Source organism: Poecilia latipinna, unplaced genomic scaffold, assembly GCF_001443285.1.
Source record: "Poecilia latipinna isolate Pla-1442-1.1 unplaced genomic scaffold, P_latipinna-1.0 Scaffold851, whole genome shotgun sequence".
Classification (NCBI taxonomy): domain Eukaryota; kingdom Metazoa; phylum Chordata; class Actinopteri; order Cyprinodontiformes; family Poeciliidae; genus Poecilia; species Poecilia latipinna.
The window spans coordinates 33,399-45,670 of record NW_015113467.1 but is presented as its reverse complement, the minus strand read 5'-3'; the positions used below and the strand labels follow the sequence as shown (position 1 = coordinate 45,670).

The following is a 12,272-nucleotide window of genomic DNA, read 5'->3' as shown; positions in this document are numbered from 1 at the left end:
AAATAGGTGGTAACGAATCTCTGTGTAGTTAATCTGCTTAATTTGTAGTGTAAATATCAGTATTTTCAATTGAGTTGGTGCAAAGTGAAAATATAAGTCATAATAAAAAAATAAAAATAAAAAATACGTCGGTGTCGCCACAGCTGTCTTCATGTCGCCAAAGTGGCCTCGTTTCAACTTATGTCAGGGGATCTACTTTTTAACTCAGCGAGTTAGAAACTGCTCTAAAAGGTATAGCACTGATACAGAGGGTGCCTAGCAACTATCAGCATCACCATCTCCTATTAAATCCATGACGATACGTGGATGGTGAGGGAGTTACCATAGTAACATTCTCAGTGCCCCTTCCTACACTCCCTCCCTGTATGTTTGGAGAAGCCTGGTTGGTCCAGACAAACCAGATGGGGGTTTTACCTGTGACAGCACTAGAAATGTTTGAGAAATTGTTTAGTCGTCCTTTTAGAGAGATTTTAGAGACTGGTTTCACTCTGGGGGCGCTGTGTTGGCTCCCAGGAGGAGATTTGATCTAATCTAGACAGCTTTTTTTTTTTTTTTACAACATGCATTGATACAGAGTGACTAAGACCACCTAGTCATTTCTATCATCATGCTAGAAAAGATGGCACTTAAAGTATCAGAGGGAAAATGGCACATCATTAAAGAATTAAATATTTTGGAGACATTTCCAAATATTTCCCTCCAGACAGAGAGTTGTGATCCTGTATGGGATTCCTGTAAAAGGCCCCGGTTTCTATCCGAGGTTTACAAACACCAAACACTGATATTTGTGTCACAATAATTTTGAGCTTTAAAAATATTTTATTTAAATGATTCTCTACTTGAGAGAGGATACACAGTATATACAAGATTAAATGGATACACAGTATATACAAGATTAAATGGATACACAGTATATACAAGATTAAATGGATACACAGTATATACAAGATTAAATATATGTGGATACAGGATTAATATATATTATTATATATATATATATAATATTGGAGAAAAAGTAAAAAAAAAACCTCACCCCCCCCAAAAAAAAAGCAAAAAAAAAAAAAAAAAAAAAAAAACACTTATGTAGTCATTAGCAACCTTCTGGCATATTCTGCAAGGTTAGTTGATCCATCTTCTGACCCAAAATGGCAGAGTTCATTTAAAATATTTCTTTTGCACAACTCCTTTACAGTGCAGAAGTCCTACGCTGCAGAGTTGATTTTTGTCATTTTCAAATTTCTGACCAATCGTGTGTGAAATCACACCCAAAAAAAGTCCCGCCCAGAATATATGTGAAGAACAAGCCGAAAGAACTCCTGAAGGAGCGATGCAAAAACAGAATGACATCATTAGTTCCACAATTTGGTGGTTTCAATGCAATAAGGGATGCTTGCTCAGATATTAAAGAGGGTAATATAATGTTCACTTTCAGTTCTACTCAAGTTATGGCAGTAAAAGGAAATTGCTTACAGAAATTGTGCAAATGTTCATTTTACTGCATAGGAAAAGTGTGAAATGCATCATATCAGAGACTGTATAGTTTCTCAAACAACCAGGATTACCTTGTCGCTGTTGTTTGCGCCTGCTGCGCTGTCCTCCTAGCGCTCAGCAGGCCCTTTCTCTTCCTTGGAGTCAGCAGGTGTCCCATCAGAACTATCAGAAGGACTCTCCTCATAATCTGTCTCTTCAAATTCAAAATCAAATTCAGGAGTGAAAATTTCATCTTCATCTTTAAATGTCACCTGTTTTCCTTCCTTGACGCTATCGAAGGACTTCTCAGAGACTGATGGACTTCCACCGGTTTTCTCAAGAGAAACTTCAGTCTCAGTTATTTCCTTCTCTTTTTGAGTCTCAGTTATTTCCTTCTCTTTTTGAGTCTCAGTTATTTCCCCCCCACTTGGAGTCTCAGTTACTTCCTTCTCTTTTTGAGTCTCAGTTCTTTCTGTCTCTTTTTGAGTCTCAGTTCTTTCATTCTCTTGAGTCTCAGTTATTTCTGTCTCTTTTTGAGTCTCAGTTCTTTCATTCTCTTGAGTCTCAGTTATTTCTGTCTCTTTTTGAGTCTCTGTTATTTCCCTCTCACCTCGAGTCTCTGTTATTTCCTTCTCTTGAGTCTCAGTTATTTCCTTCTCACCTTGAGTCTCAGTTATTTCCTTCTCTTGAGTCTCAGTTATTTCCTTCTCTTGAGTCTCAGTTATTTCCTTCTCACCTTGAGTCTCAGTTATTTCCCTCTCACCTCGACTCTGCTTAATTTGTAATGTAATCACAAATTTCACTCTGGTTACTCCCCCCTCAGTTTGAGTCTCAGTTACTTCCTTCTCACTTTGAGTCTCAGTTATTTCCTTCTCCCCTTGAATCTCAGTTATTTCCCCCTCACCTTCAGTCTCAGTTATTTCTCTCTCACTTTGAATCTCAGTTATTTCCCCCTCACCTTCAGTCTCAGTTATTTCCCCCTCACCTTCAGTCTCAGTTATTTCCCCCTCACCTTCAGTCTCAGTTATTTCCCCCTCACCTTGAGTCTCAGTTATTTCCCCCTCACCTTGAGTCTCAGTTATTTCCCCCTCACCTTGAGTCTCAGTTATTTCCCCCTCACCTTGAGTCTCTGTTATTTCCCCCTCACCTTGAGTCTCTGTTATTTCCCCCTCACCTTGAGTCTCTGTTATTTCCCTCTCACTTTGAGCTTCATCCTTTGCTTCTTGTTGGTTGTCCGGATGGATTTCATACTGATTTGCAGGTAATTCGACAGCAAATTCCTCAAGCTGGGTTGATATAGTTTCTGTCTCTTCAGCAGAATATGTGTCTTCTTGAGAAATATCATCTTTTAATGTTGCTTTTGTTTCACCAGGCTCTAAAGCAGAGGAGTCCACTTGAAGAGTCAAATGTAGAAGGCTCTGAAGTTGTTCTGATTCTTCTGAGCCAACAGTTTCCTGCTCTTCAAATGCACCATCCTTATATTCCTGATCCGTCCACAGGGCGGAAGATTGTTCCTCCTCGCTTACATCTGAAGTTTCGTCGGCTGGCAAATCCGAGTCCACCTGAACCAAGCTCAGGTGTAGTAGGTTATCATCTACTTCACTCTCTAGTCCGATAGTTTGACTAGGTTCAGCTTCGGTAAGCTCATGATCTTTGTCTATCCCGCTCTGTTCATCTGCTTCAGATGTCTGTTCTGCATGTTGTAGTTCAGTTTCTTCATCCTGTGGGCCTGCAGCCGAATCAGTTATATCTGAAATAGGAAGATGTTCGGTGGTAAGAGCTGTATCTTCAACTGAGTGGCGTGGTTCTTCTTCAGTTTTGGAGTCGCTTGGTTTTTCTCTAAGAAACAACAACAAAATGGAACATTTTTTTTTTTAGAAATATTACAGATTAAAGCAATGCTTAGAATTTATTAAATGCATCTTTCAAACTCAGCTGCAACCTGTGTATGTTCTCTGCTGCTTTTAGTCTCAAGTAGTTCTTTTCCGCCATTCCCTCTCGGCCATGACAAAGAAAATCTTCTCTTTTTTGTTCTTCTTGTTTGTCTCACTTAAATGTTTTAGGTCATCAAACAAATTGTGATATTGGGTAAAGACAACCTGAGTAAATACTAAATAAAATTTTCTACTTGGGGGGGAAAAAAATCTATCAAATCGACCCCTACCCTACGTGAAAAGGTGGCCACATGCATGACTCTCTTGTTAAATCATGAGTTAGTTGTGATTCACCATATTTTTTGGTTTAATTTCACAAGCCACATTTACTAAGTAGTAAATTACTAATCAAGAAATCACCTGAGTAGAACATGTCAGCAAAATGTGGCCTAAAAAAGAAAAAAAAAAAAAAAAAAAAAAAAAAAATACAGCGCCTGTTTAAAAAAAAACACACATCAAGAAAACAAAAGCAGTCAACAGAATAAGGCCACTGTTTTCCAAACTTGGTTTAATATGGGGGCACTGCAGAAGCTTGTTATTTCTCCATCAACTGTTTAAGTCTGGTTTGTTGAAGCAGACAAACTTCACATGCAGAGTGCTTTGAGTTCCAAGGATTTTGGACAAAATGAAAAAAATAAGTTAGGTGCAGTGTTTCTGTACATATTTCACATCATAAATTCTAATTGGACTATCAAATCAGCTGAATTTGCTGGAAATGCATCAGGATTTCTCTGAAATCTTTGCTCTGAAATCTTAATATACATAATTGTATTACACTAGTATGAGTTGCATGGATTTTGTTATATTTCAGTACAAAGGGATAATGACAGAACCTCTTTGTCTTCAAAAGCACCTTGAGAGAACAGTGGTTGTAAATTGGCCTTCTACTAACTCACTTAGTTGAGTTGAAAGGTCGATATAAAAAAATGTAATAAATGACAAACTGAGTAAGGTTTTTATTGATGAAAATGTAAACTCCGATGTAATTTCATCAGAGCACATTTCTATCTTTTCCCTCATGCTCTTCCTCTCACTCTCCTCTTGATCGTGCTTGCTGCACTTAAAGTGACACTCACTTGGAAACGTCGGCCTCCTCTGCTGCTGTTTCCTTTTCAGGACTAAAAGTCTGGAAAAAAATAATTTAAAAAAATACAATAAACGAACATAGACTCAGTTTAGTTAGACATGTTAAGAGCTTCAAAAAGTGTGTACCTCTGTACTCTTGAAAGCATGGTTATTGTAGAACCTGTCTTCCAGCTTGGCAGCCCATTCTGAAGGGTCCGCCCCACTTTCTGTGAAGAAAGAAGGAAACACCAGTGACAGAAATTTTCCTTATTAAATGAAATCTGAAGTTTCAATAAAGTACTGTTTTATTTCCTTCTCTTCAGTTACCTTCTCTTTCTTTCAGAAGTTTGTCAAAATACTGCGCTGCATATGCAGGGATGTTGTCCGGCTGGTCCCGGAGAACCTCTCGGGTCAGTCCCTCTAACAGGGCCCCAAATCCCCGTGGTACCCTCAGGTGAGTGTTGGAAAAAGGCACTGACATTTTCCTGAACTACGTGCCTGATTCCAAGCTATAATAACAGGAAGAGGTTTCCGGCTTTTCACAAGTGAAATGTCACCACTAATTTACCATCTTTAGTTAACGGACTTTCTAAATACTGCTTACGTTCGTAATTAAATCTCGCTGTTGAATCAGTTAACTGTTTAAATGTAAACCATCTTTCTTAAAACTCCGTTCTAATGCAACGGTTTGTTGTAACACCTGTTACCTGGAAGCGTTTTAAATCGACCTTTACCGAAACGTTTATAGTTAGCTAGCGCCACTACTACTGCTGTGGCTTGTTGATATCTGTTACCTAGCAACGGTTCCAAGTACGGAGACAAATAAGGGTCATGTATGACGCAACACATTCCAGCATAGTTCAATAAAAAAAATCTTTATTTTAGACATAACATGATTACACAGGAAATACCTATAAACATTTTTTGTATTTTTTAATGGACTTAGGAAAAAAATAAATGATACATTCATAAAAACATTTATTTAAATAAATGTGTATTAAAAAAAATCAAATAATAAAGCGTATAATACAAAAAATGACTTTCACAGTTGTATAAGATGAACATAACATAGCTTTTTATGAAAAATTGATTATCCCCATTTTCTTTTTTTATTGAAAAAGAGAAAATGAGTAATTTAAAAATTTAAACAATCGGTTACTGCAGTAATCCTGGATTTATTCAAAGAACAGCAAAACATAACTAAGCTGCTCATAAGGGAGGATCACATCTAGACAAAAACAAGTTGCTTTCTGAATGCTTTCAAGTCTTCTACAAAATCATCATATACTTCATTTTGATTAACATAAAAAAAAAAATCACGGTTTGCTTAACTAGGGGCTTTCAAGTTTGAAAGAGTAAATACATCTTATAAATATTGTGAACTTTTACTACACATAAAACACTGTATTAACAATGTGCTATACATGTGGATTTCATCTGCTGAAACATTTAATGTACTTATATTTATATTCTATTTACAATCAGTTAGTTTTTCTTGCAGTTATTCAGTTATAAGATCAGCACAATTTTGTTTAAAGGAAACCTTGATTATTTATACAATCCTGATTTTAAAAAAATTGTATTTGCTCGATTTCTTTATTCAAGAAGTTTTATTTTAAGCTCTATAAATAGATTTCCCTGTTGTTGTTTTTTTTGTTTGCTTGCACAAGGCTAAGAAGAACATTTACAACATCTTAACCAGAGAAGATGCATAAGTATCTAGGTTACAGTAAACCTGCACAATAAGCCTCTACTGGGTGCTGAAATAGCTGTGTGTAGGCTAATGCATCCCTGGCATAGAGGTTATGTGAACAAAATGCTGCTTCTACAAAATCCTAAGAAAAGACAACTTCAGAATTAATGTGGATTGGCACAAAAATATGTTGTGAGTATTTTAGGGGCTCAATGCAAGATTTTTTTTTTTTTAAATGTAACATTTTGAAACTCCAAATCAGCAGAAAGGGGATTTGGTCTTTCAACAATTTGTTCAGGGTTTATCTTTTAATTGTACTTTGAAATGGTTTTTCTCAAGTCAAATGATTTGTCTCTTTAAAATGATCCATTTGCAGATAAAAAGAATGCATTAAAACTTAACTGTATCAACCATACACTTAATGCATGTTGTCCATATGCAGGCCTGCTGTTGTCAGAGAGAAAAGCACCAGCAAAACAAGAAAGCACCTGTGCTTTCTTGTCCATGATTTCTCTCTATTTGCGTTTTATTACCTTTGCATTTAAAGCAGCACTTGATGGAACAGACCTTGCAAAAACGCATTAACAGGAGTATTTGAATAACGGTTTACAAAGTAAGTTTCTGAAATGTGATTGGAAAATTTTACCGAGGTGTACGGTGGATGCTTCCTGGACCACACGGTCCAGTGAAAGGCAGGCTGAAGTGCTTGTGGTCAGGCGTATGTGATAACCGCATACTCAGAGTTGGTGCTCATCTTGCGGCTGACCTCTCTGGGCTGGGGAACGTGCAGTCTGTCAGCTGAACGCGAGGCCTGCAGGTGGCATCTTGGTTCATCTCCACGCCACTGCACATGAACCAGAAAAAGAAAAAAAAAGAAGAAAAAACAAACAAACCTTTGTTTCACAATTAAGTATTGATTCTCTACTAAAAATCCCACAAATACACACTAAATTAAACAGTATATTTAAAAATCACAGCCACTTATTAAAGACAAGCTTCCTGTGATGCCAACACAGATTCTTCCAATAATTCAAATAATTATTGAGAAGAGTATAAATAATATCTGCATGATATTTTTGAAAAAATGTGTTTTTAAATTGGCACTCCTTTTATGTTGTTGTTATCCTTTAAGAAATTCTTGTCTCATTTCCTATCAAGAATAAACTACTCAGTTGACTTAGAATAGTTTTAAATCCAGATGTGATCTGGCTTACTTGTTATTGAGGTTTGGTGTTTACCTAGATGGGCTGATTTCTGATACTGGATAGAGAAGTGCACAAGACAAAGGTATCTAAACGTGAGTGCACTTATGCAATTAGGCGATTACATCCATTTTTTATTCTTTAATTTTCTCTGAAATATTTGCTTTGGTTGTTGAGTTGAATTTCACAGGATATACGTCATGTAGAAGTTGTAGAATGTTCTTTAAATTATCCTGATCTGATCTTTTTCATCAGAGTATCTGATAGTTTGACACTTTTAAGATCCGCTGTATTCGAGTCATGCTGCAAAGTAGCTCATTAATAAAATGACGACTGTACTGAGGTTTTTCCATAGCTTAAATGGACAAAAGTTTGTTTCTTTTTTTCTTTTTGCATGTCTGTGCTGAAAATGGTTGTGTTTTAATGTACTTTTAATGTACTTAGCTTGTAATGCATACAATGTAGCTTAACAACTTATGTCAATTTCTGAGCAATTTGTACTGCCAACTAAAAATGCATAAATATTTGGAAATAAAAAACACACAAACTAAAACATTTCTTCTGAAATGTCTTGCATGCAGTAAAATGGAGTGAAACAAAAGCAGCAATATCTGTCAAATTCTCTTATGATTCTTGTAGCTAACAACACATCTAAAGTAGCAATAAAACAGCTAGTATAACAGCACTTTAGTACTAGACAGCAGGAACTAAGCATGTATTTGCAAAAGCCTAATTATCATATAGAGATTATATTTAAAAAAGTAAAAAAACAAAACAACAGAAAGAAAACTACAGGTTTTTTGGTAAACCCTCCTGTTCAATAAAGACGGAGATGGAATGACGGGTGAATTGGTAGGTTTGGACTTGTCTTGCTTTGTCTCTCACCTCTCCTGTTCCTAAGTAGCCAACCTTAGTGAGCTCGGGTGTACTGACCCCTCGGACGGTGATCATTATGTCCGCATATGGAACCTCTGTGTCCCCCTCATTGTCTAGGTCAAACAGAACAACGGGTTTTACTTGTAAATATCAGCCGACATACAGACTATAATTCAGGTGGTTCTGCACGTTTGTCTTACCGGGCGGAGGAATTCGTAAGGTTATTTTCTCACTTTGTGTCGATAGCGTCCCTGGACGGAGAAGACGGCAAGCGTTAGCTGAAGCGCTCTTTCTGAACGCTCTTTATTTATCTGATATTTTTTGGTGTTTTACCTTTTACCGGTAGGAGGACGTCACTTGGGGATTGAGATGAGCTGGAAAAATTTTAAATAATGCTGATTTGTAAAATCTAAATCACAGATTTCAGCGTTAATGGTGCGGAAATGTGAATAAACATGAGCTTAGACGGCTCACCTTGACTTGGACACAACCTGCTGCCCTGGAATGAGAGGCACTGCTGTCAGACTACATTCAAATCTGTGCATTTTTCTTGCTATTAATCTAGGATTTAGGCTTATTTTTTGCAATAGAATACTGCATTGTAATCACCTCTACCCTTCCAGATCGGCTTGTTGCGATACACGCACAAGAAGACGGCCAAAACTGCAAGAACCATGGCCACTGTGACGGTTACCGCTGCCAAAACCTTCATTACATTAAACTGTCCTGTTGTCATAAAAACAGATGTATTAACATTTATTAAATATAACAATTTTTTTTTATATAATTTAGAATGCTTTTTTTTCATACTGCCTCACCTCTGTTTGAAGTACCCAGTTCAGTAGGAAGAGATGCTAAGATAATTAAGATCATTGTATTAAAACATAAGGATTAATCAAAAACTGTTCAAGGTATTGTTTGTATATTTTGTATCAGACATTAGAAAGGCTTCTCACCATTTTCAAGAAGAATGTTTGGGTTACTTGTCCAGTTTGGGACAGTGTCTGGAGCTACAAATACAAGAGAAAGGGTGATTCAGTGCTTGCTTTCTTACACAACTTGTCGTATATATTTATATAGAGCATTGCGTACCTTGAAGTCGAAGGAAAACTGTGTGAACTGTTGTTTTTGTGAGCTTAGGGTCGTCTGTGTCTTCTGTGTAGCAACTGTAGTTCTTCTCTGTATCTTGAGTAGAAATGTTTGACAGGCAGACGGACACGGTGCAAAAGCTTCCATTACTTTTAGTTGTGTTACAAGGAGCGATATCAGACTCTGTCCTCCAGAAGCCGCGGACGAATCCAGACGAGCAGTTATAGGTGCAGCTCAGCATGAGACTTTGCCCCTGTCTTACCATCTTGTAATCGGTGGGTGCCTTTGCATTTTCAGAAATCACACTTCCTGCAACAAGAGGATAATTTAGTTACACTGGAGAAAGAGAAGTTATGTTAGCACGAAGATGAAACATTAGGAATAATTGTTTTACCTTTCAGAACCGAAAGGAAGAGTATGATCAAGTAGACTAAGACCTGCATTGCAGCTCCTTCTTTCTTATTTCTTTGTTCCTTATATTCAAACATAAAGTACCCTGTGTTCTTGCAGCCTGCTGTTGGTTGCACCTGCACATACCCACATATATGTTTCTCCTCTTGAGTTCGGGTACAGGAAGTGGTGTTCAAAAGGATTCAGGGGTGTGCAAAAATAATGCACAACTTTCCATACATCGCATCTGGCTTCCTGTCAGAAAAGTGCTGTTAAGAAACAGATAGGGTAAACGCATCATGGAACACAATTATACAGTAGTGATTTTTTTTAAATGTTTTTTTTTATTATTATTATTATTATTTTTTTTTTACTGAAGATAAAGTTTTTCACTTGTGGAGTAATACTATGTTCATGCAGTTGACACCGAGCTTTTTAAAGGCCACACAGCACATGCTAATGCAGGAAGGCTGAGGGTGTCGTTTGCTTTTGTAGCTTTGTGTCTGCTGTAGTCAACTTTTTGATGCTTCTCTATATTTGAATTATGTATTTTTCAATTATTTCCCTGCGAAAACAAAAATGTGCCTTGCTTGCATCCATTTATTCCATGCAAATAAATGACTCTGACATATTCAATGTCTTAAAATCTCCCTGCTTACAGTGAATGACAGCTCATGCGTAACATAAATAATTTGCTGTGATCCACTAACAGAAACAACTAGGCTAGCGTTTGCACTTGCTCATGCATAATGAAAGTCACAGATACAGTTACAGAACCTAATTGCACATCACTGTCAGCTTGAGTCACCACCTGGGAATCACATTTCGTGCTCATTTCACTTTCAGGCAAACAGGCCTCCCGCTCTTTTTTTTTTCTTTCTTGGCTCTAAACATTTATCCGTGTAGGATTAGACCGAAAATACTGTGCTCTGGAAATGGAGAAAACCTGTAACATGCTCTTGCACACGGGTTTAGACATCTAGATATGATGTGCTTGGCGAGGGCTATGTGTTTGCTGTGTGTTTTAGCTCCTGGGATTTTTCTGCTGCTCATGCAACCTGGAGCTGCTTCAGGTAAGAAGAGCAATCTTCATGCTTTTATTATTTCCTGAAGTACATTTATCAACATAATGACCAATTTCTACATTCTCCCTATTTTGGTGTGAGAAGTCCCAGAGGGGAGTGCAGATCTTATTCTCAGTGATGAAGTGTATGTTGGTGTGTGTCCAGAAGGAAAGTACTTCAACCAGCAGCTTTGTTTGGATTGTCCTTCTGGTCACTTGTAAGTCGTCAGGCATATTTGAAACTGGAGGACAGTATTTTATTTATTTATTTTTACATGAGATAGAGGAAATTAATAATTGATGATGTTTCGCCTACTTCATTTCTGCTCTATAGTTGCCCTGGAAATGTATCTGCACCTAATCGATGTCCAGCAGGAACATTCAACCTCTACACAGGGAAAACCAGCATCGATGACTGCAAGGTAAAACACTCTTTCACAAGCTTCTTATTTGTTAAGCCCCAATGTATGATTTGCATTCAAATGACCCTTTCGCAACTATTTTACTTGTTATAACACTGAATTAAATATAATCAGGGAAAAACGTTTTCCAAGCATTTAACACCGAAATGTTGCAGTTACAGTTTGCAGTGCTTTCAAAAATTCGGATGCTCCTTCAACTTCCCAAACTTTTGTTACTTTACAGTCACAAATTCATGCATTTTATTAGGATTTAATGTGATAGGTTGTAATTAACACATAGAAGTAGAAAAATTATATATGGTTTTAAAATCTAAAAAGTAGGGTCCATTTGTTTTCATAACTTTCATAACTAGCCCCCACGTTCTTTAATACCCCTAAATTAAATCCTTCAAACCCAGCTGCAACTTGTGTTTTGCTAATGCAGTTCACATAGTTAACATAAAAATTACACAATTATGGATTATTTTAATTAAAATAAAATGGCTGATCTTCATGAGCCTTTGTTTTATTGTCTCATAATGAGGTCATTAATGTTACAAATGGCAAATAGTTGAAAACAACAACACCATAATCGTTTGGAATGTCATAGAGAAGATACTTTCTTTTGGCTAAGTGACAAAATTCCACTAGTTAACTTTAGTGAGCTGAAAAAATTCAAAAAGGGCAAGATAAAAGGCAAGAACGCAAGGTCGATTCATATTATTTTTGTAAGAGAGCAATGGTGAACAAACGGCTTTGAAAAGTTTGAATGGAAAATCAGTGGCGTGATTTGAACTAATGTGCCTCCATTCTGACTGAGCTTCAGCTATTTTGTTCAGATGACTTGATAAGTATTTCAGTCTAAAGGTGTGCAAAACTTCTAGAAACATATCCTAAATAACTATCTCCTGTAATGGCAGCAAAAGGCGGTTATGCCAAGTTTGAACTCAGAAAGCTGAATATAAATACAAATCTTTCTATATCTATATATATATATATATATATATATATATATATATATATATATATATATATATATATATATATCGCATATATTTGTGTGTTTTTGTGTGCTCTCTCTTCTTTTTT

At 36.7% G+C, this 12,272-nt stretch overlaps 4 protein-coding genes across 5 annotated transcripts in view; 1 reads left to right on the top strand and 3 right to left on the bottom strand.

Annotated features, from left to right (window-relative positions):
* Positions 1-1,039: 1,039 nt before the first annotated feature.
* LOC106956859 (protein IWS1 homolog) lies at positions 1,040-3,462 on the bottom strand. Its single transcript, XM_015047935.1, has 3 exons — positions 3,413-3,462; positions 2,483-3,309; positions 1,040-2,428 (listed from the first exon to the last, which is right to left on the bottom strand). The coding sequence occupies exons 1-3, from the start codon at positions 3,460-3,462 to the stop codon at positions 1,599-1,601; spliced, it is 1,707 nt and encodes a 568-aa protein (XP_014903421.1). The 3' UTR covers positions 1,040-1,598.
* Positions 3,463-4,342: 880 nt separating this feature from the next.
* Positions 4,343-5,248, bottom strand: LOC106956861 (sperm surface protein Sp17). Its single transcript, XM_015047938.1, has 3 exons — positions 4,797-5,248; positions 4,617-4,696; positions 4,343-4,530 (listed from the first exon to the last, which is right to left on the bottom strand). The coding sequence occupies exons 1-3, from the start codon at positions 4,948-4,950 to the stop codon at positions 4,477-4,479; spliced, it is 288 nt and encodes a 95-aa protein (XP_014903424.1). The 5' UTR covers positions 4,951-5,248; the 3' UTR covers positions 4,343-4,476.
* A 532-nt stretch (positions 5,249-5,780) lies between these two features.
* LOC106956860 (uncharacterized) lies at positions 5,781-12,178 on the bottom strand. 2 transcript variants are annotated; one of them, XM_015047936.1, is made up of 10 exons: positions 9,724-12,178; positions 9,333-9,638; positions 9,197-9,250; positions 9,059-9,094; positions 8,850-8,966; positions 8,715-8,739; positions 8,574-8,614; positions 8,441-8,491; positions 8,250-8,353; positions 5,781-7,006 (listed from the first exon to the last, which is right to left on the bottom strand). In XM_015047936.1, exons 1-10 carry the CDS (start codon positions 9,815-9,817, stop codon positions 6,875-6,877), a joined length of 960 nt encoding a protein of 319 aa, XP_014903422.1. In that variant the 5' UTR covers positions 9,818-12,178; the 3' UTR covers positions 5,781-6,874. The 2 variants fall into 2 exon arrangements, with proteins under 2 accessions (XP_014903422.1, XP_014903423.1); XM_015047937.1 differs by having other exon boundaries at positions 8,298-8,353.
* LOC106956858 (neurogenic locus notch homolog protein 1-like) overlaps positions 10,689-12,272 on the top strand; it is a gene marked incomplete at its 3' end in the record, with an annotated part of 33,177 nt that continues 31,593 nt past the window's right edge. Inside the window, exons 1-3 of the mRNA XM_015047934.1 lie at positions 10,689-10,792; positions 10,889-11,000; positions 11,117-11,204. Coding sequence (XP_014903420.1) covers positions 10,705-10,792; positions 10,889-11,000; positions 11,117-11,204 — 288 coding nt within the window. The remainder of the gene's footprint in view (positions 10,793-10,888; positions 11,001-11,116; positions 11,205-12,272) is intronic.